Source organism: Elgaria multicarinata, chromosome 6 (assembly GCF_023053635.1).
Source record: "Elgaria multicarinata webbii isolate HBS135686 ecotype San Diego chromosome 6, rElgMul1.1.pri, whole genome shotgun sequence".
Lineage (NCBI taxonomy): Eukaryota > Metazoa > Chordata > Lepidosauria > Squamata > Anguidae > Elgaria > Elgaria multicarinata.
The window spans coordinates 61,442,593-61,454,252 of NC_086176.1; the positions used below are offsets into that span (position 1 = coordinate 61,442,593).

The 11,660-nt window shown below is 39.5% G+C and overlaps 1 protein-coding gene across 1 annotated transcript in view; it reads right to left on the reverse strand.

Moving 5' to 3' along the window:
• Positions 1 to 10,656, reverse strand: part of SNCAIP (synuclein alpha interacting protein) — a 55,883-nt gene extending 45,227 nt beyond the window's left edge. The window contains exons 1-3 of the mRNA XM_063129487.1: positions 10,638 to 10,656; positions 5,397 to 5,490; positions 1,378 to 1,450 (exon numbers count right to left, since the gene is read on the reverse strand). Of these exons, the coding sequence (XP_062985557.1) occupies positions 1,378 to 1,450; positions 5,397 to 5,490; positions 10,638 to 10,648 (178 nt within the window). The 5' untranslated portion in view covers positions 10,649 to 10,656. The remainder of the gene's footprint in view (positions 1 to 1,377; positions 1,451 to 5,396; positions 5,491 to 10,637) is intronic.
• Positions 10,657 to 11,660: the final 1,004 nt, after the last annotated feature.

Genomic DNA, 11,660 nt, shown 5'->3' on the forward strand with positions numbered 1-11,660 from the left:
TGGCTCAGACATGTGCAATTTCCTGAAAATTTTGAAAGTCACTTGGTTTATTCCTGAGACAATCCAAAGGAAGTGATAAGTGGTTCACACAGCTCTGATCTGCACCTTTTGGTCATAATCCAACCCTTTCTAGCATGTTAAAAAGAAAAAAATATGCATTGCTTATGCATATGATTATGCATACGATTAAAATGTGTGTCTGTTTTCTTCTATTTCATTTTAATTTAATCACCAGCTCTGACTGGAGAATGAATTATTGTAAAACTGAAACTGCTTTAGTTCCCAACAACTTCCTGCCTATTCACTTGCATCAGGATGTGCAGAAGCAATATTTTCCTCGCTATTGCTGGAAGTAAAATATAAGCAGGGAGTGTTCAAAAATGAAAAGAGAGAAAGAGATATTGTTTCTCCTTTATTCTCATGTGTGACTGAGTGACAATTTTATCATTAATGATTGTGGCAGGAAAATGCTATAGCTCAGTTACAAAGGATGGTAATTTTCTACTATGTGAAAGATGATACAGAAATAAAGTACCTGCCAAAGCCTGACATGGCTCTTCTAAATCTGCTTTAGAAGTCGAGGCTTCAAATTTCTATTATATGCATTGCAGATTTAAAAGTATTAATGAAACCACCATTTGATGTAAGCTTAATAAAGTTTTCAAAGTGCAATGGAGCTAGGTTACTCTCACCAATACAATTTGCCCCACGCTGAAGACAAAAACAAAAGAGCCTTAATCCGATTTACAAAGTGAAAAACAACACTGAACACACTTTTTGTCAGTAGGGGGGAAAAGGTCTGCAGCTGGTTCTCATCTGTGTGCCATGACTCTTCATTTAGTTTACACTATTAAACTCAAAAACGTTGCTTTCATCTTAACTGTTACAGTATGCCTGAGAGTAGATTCTATCTTGTAGCATCCTTGATAGAGTTTCAGAATTTGGCAAAACATCATGCCTCAAACTGGTCATGACCATATGGGTAGTAAATGTATCCAACATTTTTTCATTGGCGCCTGCATCATTATGTCTTGTCACTAATGGTTTCTCGGTTTTTTCAGTAAATTGTTGCATATACTGTGGTTTGGAGCTGCTGAGATTAAACCCTGCGTTTATCTGTATACCGCCAAATCCTTTTATGGAACTTTTTGTTGCTGCTGCTGCTAATGACTTAACATCTTAAGAAAAAAAATGTAGAGAAAAAGCCAGCTGAGGGTGGAGGATGGGGGGGGGGGGTCATTGTTACCAGAAAGCTATCACGCAACTACGAAATTCAAAAGAAGAAGGCTGCTACAAACAAAAATCTGTTAATGTGTCCACTTGAACAAAAAGAGCATATAAAAGCAAAGATGGCAGAACACAAGCAAGGGACCGTACCTGTTCTGTCTTCATTTTGTGAATCACACTTCCTGCGTAATTCTGGGATAGTCTTGAGGGAAGTTACTGAATACTGAAAAATAAAATCACATTCATTCAGTAACCCGAATGGTACAAAATCCAAGCATGTTATGTAAATAAAATTCTTCATTTTAATGTTGCAGTATATTATCCAGTGCTTTGCTGGAGAGCTTAGAATGAAGTTGCTACACAGGTAAATTCCCCTTATTCCCAGTGCAATGGAGCAGTACCAGGTAAGGAGACTTGCATTCTGCTGTCAGTGGGAGGGGGAGAACAAAGCACCCAATTTATGTTTCAGAACTCTCTAACCCACAAAGGCTGCCAGATCAGAAATCTAGTTTCCCTAGTAGGGAGGCTAATCTCCCCTCCCAGGAATAAGATGCTGTGACAGCTACTGTTGTACAGTAAGTGTGGCTGGTTCATCTCTTATATACCAGTTTAATGGTGATATACAAGGTTGCATGAATGTTGCTCGTGTGACATGACTTCCCCTTTCTCTCCTCCCCCTACAACATCTCTGCAACTTCCCCAAATCTGTTTCAGAGCATCCCCCAAACCTCCTGAGCAGATCTGGAGGCATGGAGGGGGCTGCGGTGGGGGAGGGAGGGAAATCCTTTCCACCAATGCTGTGCATTCTGCTGGTAGACAGACAGAGTTGGATACTGCTTGTACACGGGTGGATTCATCTGTTAGGAAGAAACAGGTCTGCCATGAAACAACCATACAGAGGCCATTGATAAATAATCTCTAGTAGGTAATCCAGTGTAGCAGATAAATTTGCAACAGCAGGTTTCAAGACCAAGCAACGCAAAACAGGGACTCACATTCCCTAGTCAAGCCCAGCATGAACAAGAAGCTTTCAAGTGACAAAATTCTGTGTTAGGCTTATGCCTAATCAGAATAAAAGCGTACACCTCTCTAAATTACAAGATAAACTTATTCAAAGCTTCATGAAAGGGCAAGTCAAAACATTCAACAAAGTAGTGCAGCTAACTCCAAGTTGGCTGCAGCAACACTGAAAATGCAAGGATAACGGTGAGATGCATTTTAGGAATTCCAAGTCACCTGTTATATTTAGAATGGATTTTGAATTTTCCATTTAGATAATATCTTTTTCAATGTAGCATGCTTCACAGATGGCGAGAGCCAAATTTCTATCTATATGTAAAAACATTCTCTGGAATGCTAGCATCTTACCGACTTTATTCCATATAAACACACAGAAAAATAAGCCAGCTTCTCAAGGAGTAAGTATGATTGCAACAAATATTTCTCATTACTTTGTGCAAGGGGCACACCTGATGTTCATTCCTTAGATTAACATTTAAAGCAATGTCACATGTTTGAGTAAGCAGCAATAATTTCTTCATAAACTTGTGGGATGCTTTTATTCACCCACATGATCAAACACTATGAAGAGAATTTTTCTCAGGAAGAAAATTCTATAGCTAATTTACAGAGCAATCCTATACTCACACTGGGCTGGAGATATGTTGCTGCTACGACAGTGAAAAGGTTGCCACATGCAATGCCTGTTCAGCCCAGGAGAGAACAGGAAAAAAAACACAACTGGAAAATTCAAACATGGCAGGAAAACAGCAGACATGCATGGTGTGGAGAAAATCGATAGGGAGACATTTTTCTTCCTCTCTCCTAATACTAGAATTCGTGCTCATCCCATGAAGCTGATTGTTTTCATGACAGGTAAAAGGAAGGACTTCTTCACACAGTTCATTGTTAAACTATGGAATTCACTACCACAAGATGTAGTGACGGCCACCAATTTGGATGGCTTTAAAAGGGCATTTGACAAATTCAGAAAATAAGGCTATCAATGGCTACTGTCCATTGACCAGTGGGTTTCCTGTGAGCAGCTAGTTGCCACTGTGTGAAAAGAATGCTGGACTAGATGGACCTTGGTCTGATCCAGCATGGCTCTTATGTTCTTATGCCCCCAGCATTCCTGGAAAATCTGCCAGTGTTCACCAAGCAAGGGCTTTGCCAACAAAGATGCCCACATATAGAGGAAACCAATGAATACACGAGAACTGGGGGCGGCTACAGTATACACACACACACACTCATCACAACATATACATCATACAAGATGTACATCATACATCCCATCCCCAATCCATTAACTCCAGTGGCACAGCAAACAACAACCCTGCTACTGCCAATCCCCAGGTTGGCAGGGCTTTGAATCCTCACAGACACTGTTGTATGAGCTCAACACTCACAAAGCGGAGGAAAGAAAAGACACATAACACACAGCACCTACATAGCTCCCAGGGCAGGACAATTACAGAGAACACATCTAGCCTTCCTGGGAGAAGTGTTCAAGACCCACTCAGGGAGGAAAAGACTATTTTGCAAAGGCAAGAAACCAGGGCATGAACATAATAATATATGAAGAGCCATGCTGAATCAGACCAAAGTTTCATCTAGTCCAGCATTCTGTTCACACAATGGCCAACCATCTGCCAACGAGAAACCCACGAGAAGGACATGAGTAACATCCAAGCAGCATTCATGACCTATTCTGAGCCTCTTCTCTTCCCTCCTGCAACTGTCCCCCAGATGCATGGCTTTTGCAATTAGCCAGGTTTAACTCAATCAAGTAGCATCTGATTCCTTTCATTCCCCAGAGTCAAAGTATTGATCTCTTTGTTCTACCCTTTTCTAAGTCAAGGCTCAGAGCCACTGTCCCCTTTGTATTCTTTGTTTTGAAGCGCATACCTGTCCTTGATTTTAGTCACCCAGCATGTTGTTTATGCACACATTCTTTCATTCTGCCACTGTGGGGCATGGTGTGCGGACAGACTTGAAGCAGTCCTTGGGAAAACTACATTTTCAATGGGCTACATCTGTAGAATCATCACTCCCTGACTTCTTTCCACTTATTGCTACTGCTGGAATACCAGCAGCAGATATGTATGTGAAATGTAGTTTGCTGGGTAAGATGAAGGGAGAATGTTAGGGAGTGGGGCTGGGTTGGTCTCAATCTGAATTTTGCTTGGAATTAAGTTCAGCTATTTTACCATTGGAGGATAAATAGTCTGCCTTATTTCGGAGACAATCTGATTCAAGTATGGTAGTGGGGTGGAAAGGTTGCTCATCAAAATTTGGGCTTACAGGAGACCCTGAAGGTGGCCTTGGATAAATTCTTGTCAGACCTGGATCATGTGAAGTTGAGGTCAAGGCAAATGCGGTCTGTAAAGAACAGGTCCCAAAAAGTTGTTTATACTAGCAAGTAATCCTGGCCCAAAACCTGACCCACTCTGGCTGATTAGAGCAAGGTGGCTTTTGTGGCTTGTCTCTCTGCAGCTTTATCTCTCAGGTTCAGGGCTACTTTAGGCTTGACTCCTGACAATCACTCAGTTTTATCTATCTCAAAAATCTGCTTGTTTAAAAGATGAATGAACTCATTATAGAAATTGCACACACACATTACACATAGTAGGTGGAGGGAAAAAATACTCTTCTGTGATGGAGAGTAATCTATTCAATCAAAGACTGCCTCCTGATATACATACAGACAAAATATTTCGATATCTTCAAGTTAATAAGCAAAGCTGTATAGATAAACTTCTTGCATTGTAAAATATAGGACGCTTTTGAAATTTGCAAAAATATTGTCCCCACCTGTAGGCTTTAGGAAGAATTTGTATATGTTGCTTGTGGTATAAACAAAGCAACTAATACATTTTGATATTTCGGCAGTCAAAAGCTTACAAGAGAAACAGAGGCACCAGGTCTCCAAGGAAAACACTAACTTCCTGAAGCCAGGTGGTGCAGGTTAAACTGTTTCACAATTGGCAATTCTGTTAGGAATAGGCTTTTATACTCCATTGCAGTATGTTTTGTTAGACCTAAGTTTTTCTCTCTATATTATTTCCTCTGTTTTGGAATGACAAACCGTTCCACTTTAACAGCATTTAAAATATATTCAGTACCCTACAAAAAATCTATTAAACATGCTATAAATTTGATTGTACCTTTAATGGTGTGTGTTTGATTGCATTAACAGATTTCCTCCTGCTCAACTCCTGTCCCCAAACAAAATATGAACACTTAAAATGTCTGCCATCTCTGTCAATACAATGAACAGAATTTTAGGTGAGGAAAACTATTAAGCTGCCAAGAGAGAAGTTATTCACTTCTTTCCCAAGCTACTAACAACTCTTCACTTTCTTTCATTCCCTGGCTCCTATCTTTTTCCATAGAGAACAGCTACTGCTCAGTCTTGCAGTTCAGTTTTAAATACGACTTTGCTGTAACTGTTTAATCTTATTATTGAAATATGTTAGCCCTTTTCAGGTGTAATATATCAGTGTAGAATATATGTGTGAGGAGGAGTGTTCTAGCCCCACTCCTCCTCACATGTTTCTGTCACTCTCTATTCATGGAGGATGACTTTCTGAAGAGGACAGCCTCTTGTAATTCCTTGAGGTTCTCCATGAGATTATGAATGCTGATTTTCCAGTGTCCTAAATCATGTGGAGACCTTTCATGGAAACAGAAGGCTCTCCTCTTCAGAAAGTGAAATGAGTGAGGAGGAGGCAGAACTAGCATAACACCCCCTCCTTCCATGTTTACTCCGATCACCTTAATAGGGTTTCTATACCCTCATTTATCTAGACACTTTGAGGGAACTTGTTATGTCACCACAGAAGGAACAAACAGCAGTTCTAATACAGAGAAAGATCTAGGGACAGCAGACATGGTCATTTTAGGTTACTGTCTCCATGTCCCAGCTACAATTTATTTAGTGGCAACAATGGGCTAGATGCTGAAACAAGCTTGCCTAGAATATATTTGGCACATCCTAACCAAAGAAGTTCATTGATTTCAATGGGAGAGCTATGCATATAGCGTGCTCCCAGTGAAATCTAGCTTTGGCTAGATTGTACCCTTACAAAACATGTAACCTTGACTGGACAAAATTAAACTTATAGGCGGAAACCTGGTAGCAAAAAAGCAACAGTGTGGTAGAAGGAGATAATCTAGCAAACCAGAACCAATTAATTGGATGACCACTTATGAATCATTAAAAAAGAGGAAATGAATCACCAAAAAAGAAAAAAAAGGATATAGATTTGCATACAATTTACAGTCCAGATGTTCACTGTTGATGGGCAGCTTCAAGACCCCCTGTTGCTCTCCCTTCTTATTGTCTGTTATCTTTAAAGCAGACTTGGAACAAGCAACCTTACAAACAGAGGATGCCTTCAAACAGAGGACTGTCCTCTATGAAATAAGACACATGGCCACCCTAACAGTATGGTTTTATGAAAGATGTCTTTGGGGAGCTATTTTTTTAAAATATAGCTGCCAGTTTTGGCCCCGGTTTTATTTCTCTGTAAATCTGTGAATTTGGAATTTTCAAACAAGCTATGACACAAACATGTCAGGATGTACTTAACGCTTCAAAATGAAGTCTACTCAATGTGTCTGGAACTGAAGTAGCACAGATTTTATTTAGAGGCCTCTGATCATAACCATGTCAGATTACAGAGCAAAACGTTTTTTATAAAGTAACCAAAAATGACTTTTGTACTTAATTAACTTAGAAACTTGCCTGAAGTTTGTTACTGAGACCTTTATTCAAAAGATGCAAGATTTGCTCCTATAAAACCCCAACATATGATGAATTCATTAGAAACCAATCCTGTCTGTGACAATGACAGTTGTTAATTGAGCATAATACTTTTCATATGAGTTGAGCAATTTCTTCAATTCAAAATGGTTAGCTGCATTTTACAGCACTCATTATTAACATGGAAAAATTGTGTCACCCATTTCTGGAACTGACAGTAAAGTTCATCATTGAAGCACAATGGGAAAGGCAAGAAGAGGTTACATCTTCTTTGTTTTATGTGCCTATAAAATTGGGACTAGAAATAGGTTCTGGGATATGTCCCTATACCCCACAGTGATAAAGCACAGTTACTTGGAATACATTATTCTTTAGGGATTGGATAATTGTCTAATGAATTTGCAGCCTGTCTTACCCTCCCTTCATTAAAAATCTTTATAAAGATAGTCATAGATTAAGATCCATTTTAAGAGGAAAAGACTTCTGAATAAAAAGCTGAAAATTTTAAACATAAACGTCTCTACAGTGCCAGAATAAACACATAAGTTCAGCAATCATATGTCTAATTCCCTCACTAATTGGGCATTTAACAGTTATTTGGTTAGAAGCTTTTATTGGTATTCATAAAATAGAATAACCTATAGTCAAGAACTCATTAAGGACATTGAAATAAGCTGCATCATTAGTTCTTGTAAGAATTGCAAAGTATGCACCATAGAATGTTCACATTTTAATAATGGCATCACAATTGATTACTGTATTTAGATTCTCCAGGCGAATTGCTGGCTTAAATGAATTCTTAACTTCCCTTAGAGTGTTAGAATGGGCTCTTGGACCTGTTAACTTTTCCGGATTCCTAGAGGTGTTTTGAAATAAGAGGACATAAAATAGGGAAATGTGACAGCAGCAGAATATATAGAAGTGTTGTTTATTCAGAGGGGAACTATTTTATTCCTTAGTGTTTCCACATCTAGAAATTATAGTAATAAAAACATAAACACAGCCAAATTAAGACATTTAACTGCTTCACCCAATTCAGTCTCTCAGGCCTTAGCTAGACCTAAGGTTTATCCCAGGATCGTCCCGGGGTCATCCCTGTTCATGTAAATGACACACAGGGGATCCTGGTAGCAGGCAGGGATGACCCTGGGACGATCCCAGGATAAACCTTAGGTCTAGCTAAGGCCTCAGATACCTCAGGCAAGTTTGCAACCAGGGCATAATATACCATTTCACTCCTCTGGTTAATGCCAGGGTCTTGGAATGGGTGGCAGCACTGCTTTTGGAGTGTGGTTGGATTACTGCATATTTCAGTGTGTGTATTGCTGGTGACCTAGGGTGACCATATGAAAAGAAGGACAGGGCTCCTGTATCTTTAACCGTTGTATTGAAAAGGGAATTTCAGCAGGTGTCATTTGTTTATATGGGGAACCTGGTGAAATTTCCTCTTCATCACACCAGTTAAAGTTGCAGGTGCCCTGCCCTCTTTTAAATCTGGTCACTCTAGTATAGCTCCTGCACTTTAACTATTGTGATAAAGAGGGAATTTCACCAGGTTCCCCATATATACAAGCGACATCTGCTGAAATTCCCTTTTCTATGCAACTGTTAAAGATACAGGAGCCCTGTCCTCCTTTTCATATGGTCACCGTATGGTGACCTCTCAGGATTGCACTACTGAATATAATAGTATCACTGAATTTTAGCCAGATATCACAGAAAAGAACCCACAAGATTCTCTATGAGCTTTAAATCACATTTAAAGGCTCAATCCTATACATGTTTAAACTAAAAATGTCCTACAACTCTCAGCATCTCTCTAGTTAACCATGATGACTGAGGAATGCTGGGAGTTGTATGACTTTTTTCTGTCTAAACATGCATAGGATTACACCCTTAATCTTGTGTCAAGTTTTATTCTATCATTCTAATCTTTTATAAATAGCCCAGAGAGCTTTGGCTATGGGATGGTATAGAAATGTTAATAATAATAATAACAACAACAACAACAACAACAACAACAACAACAACAACATCAGTACCACAGCTAAATCTCCCATTGCTTTAGCGGCTGTAATCCAGGCAAAGTGTTAACAGAATTGGGGCATGGCTTCAGTGATATCAACCGCCCATGATCTGCCACTAAGTCTTATAACACAGGATGTTTGTGGACCCATCACTGCAAATAGATTTATAATTTGTGGTAGAGGAAATGATTATGTCCCACAAATTCTACTTAGGATAGGATCTGGATCTCATGGTGATAATTTAAATGGTACGCTACTGTAATAAACCGTAACTCAGATTGCACTTGATAAAGAGTGACTCCAGTTGGAGCAAAGAAATGTCTTGTCACATACTATACCAGTTCCTCAGTATCTACCCCGATTTCCTACAGACTTCTGAGCACAACTCAACAGGTATTTTTGATCTAGGAAGTATTAACAGGAGCCAACAGACCTCTTCCATTTGCCTCTTTTTGTCATTTCAATCATAAGGAATGTGTTTATGATTACGTCATTCATAAGTAAAAATTAGTTCAACAAGGGCATTCAGAGAGGCATTCTCAATAGTTGACGGACAAAACTGTAGTACATTCTTAAGATCTTTTATTATGACTGATTTTGAATAGCTGAGACCAAGGGAGCTTCCAGATGAGGCTTGAGTTGTGCAATCACCCTGCCTTATTCACAGAATTTTACAGGGAGTCCAGATGACACTGTCTTCATTTGATACCCTCTGAGGTTTCCCCAGCACTTCTGCCTTCTTGCTTTCCAGGAAAATTCCACGAAGGAGGGAAACACAACGTCCTTTTGATTGGTAGTGCTAGGAGCCATCCATCTGGAAGCACCCTTAGCACTAGAGCACATGTTCCACTTGCCTTAGGATTACCACCAGAAATATTCACATGCTAATGTTTACTGGAGGATACCAGCTTTCCCTAACCTGGTACCCTCCTTGAAGTCAGACTTGAATTCTTATCAACCCCAGACTGCTTGGCCAATGATCCGGAATGCTGGGAGATGAAACCCAAAACATCTGGAGGTCACCATTTTGGGGAAGGCTGCTCTAAATATATCAGCAATCAGAGGAAAGTGCTCACCACATGGATTGGGGCCTTCTCAATGTGAGTCCCATCTGCTGAAAACATGGGACAGAAATGCCAGGACTCGTGTGATGACTTTGAGCTGCACGGCAAATACTTCCATATGTTATGCCAGGAAAGGGAATCATTGACCAGAGGATACTATTTTATTTCAATAGCAAGCCTGTGATAAATATAACGTATCTTCCAGTTCTGGTCTTGAACAGGAAGTGGAGTTTTAGAATGTTTTAATTTTCTGGGTGTAATTATCACAAACTTCAAACCATATCATGAATGACTACAATTTTAAATTCATAATTTCAACTGATCGGAAGGTAGGCCTACTTTTTAAAGATAACATTCAAGGCTCTCTTTCAGAGACACTGTAGTCTCTTCTTCTTTTTCTCAATACTGTCCTGGCCACCAATTTTTGGGGGAAATAGCTGGAGCATTTAGGCTTAAAACCAACCAACAACGACAACAACAAGTACCACCTTTCACTAAGCAAAAAAGTAAAAAGAAGAAGAAGAAGAAGAAGAAGAGCCTCATACTTACAGATATATCATCACTAAAATCTATTTCATCCAAATCAAGATATTCAGGGGCTTCCATTATTCTGCTATGCACATCTTCATTGGCTTAGTTGGATAATAAAAGTTCTATTTAAAAGAGAAAATTGAAAGACAAAAATTAACACAATGCACTTAACAGTAGTGATGACCAAACTTTCCTCAGTTTAATTTGAAATCAGCTTGCTATTTACCAGGATGCCTGATGAGCACTCTGAGTAAGCATTTAGAAACAGCTCATCTGTTTTCTAAAAATTCTGTCCCACTCATTATGGTGGCACATCTGCACTGTTGTCCCCTGTGAATTGTAGTTCCCAGCACCAACTGTTGGGAGAGCTGCTCTTCCCCAAAGCAATCATACCTGGGAATAAGAATGGTATGGGGGAGAGGAACGTCACATTTACTGTTTTTAACTTTTGTAAACTGCCCAGAGAGCTTCGGCTATGGGGCGGTATATAAATGTAGTAAATAAATAAATGTAATAAATAAATAAATAAAATAAAATAAACAATCAAGAGAACAGATCCTAACAGTAGGACTAAGCTGAAACGGTATTTTTAGTTCTGATTCCAGTCCCTGCCAAAGAGAAACTGTTTCTCAGTGAATTTTCTCCCAATTTCATCTGTTATCAAAGTGGTCCTGGACTCTAAACCCAGACATAGCTGTGCAAGAACCTCCACCCCACCCCAGCTGAATTTCTGTGTATGGGGATGTTCCCAAACCCTGGGAACATGAAAGTTGTGCAATCTCTAGGTTTGACCAACCTTAGGGAAGTGTCAGCCTGAATGAGATAAAGCTTAAGCAAAGTATTGTTATATATTCTATGTAAGCCCTTCTCCCAGCCCAAAGACTGTACTTAGGAAGGGTGTGGGGCAGGGCTCTTATCAGTCAAATGGAGTGGGAAAAGGACTTGCAGAGAATATATGTTAAGGAACCCTGTTTAAGCATTATCTCATTCAAGTCAGGTAACTTCCTGAAACTTAGGCAGGACGTACACTACTGCTTTATA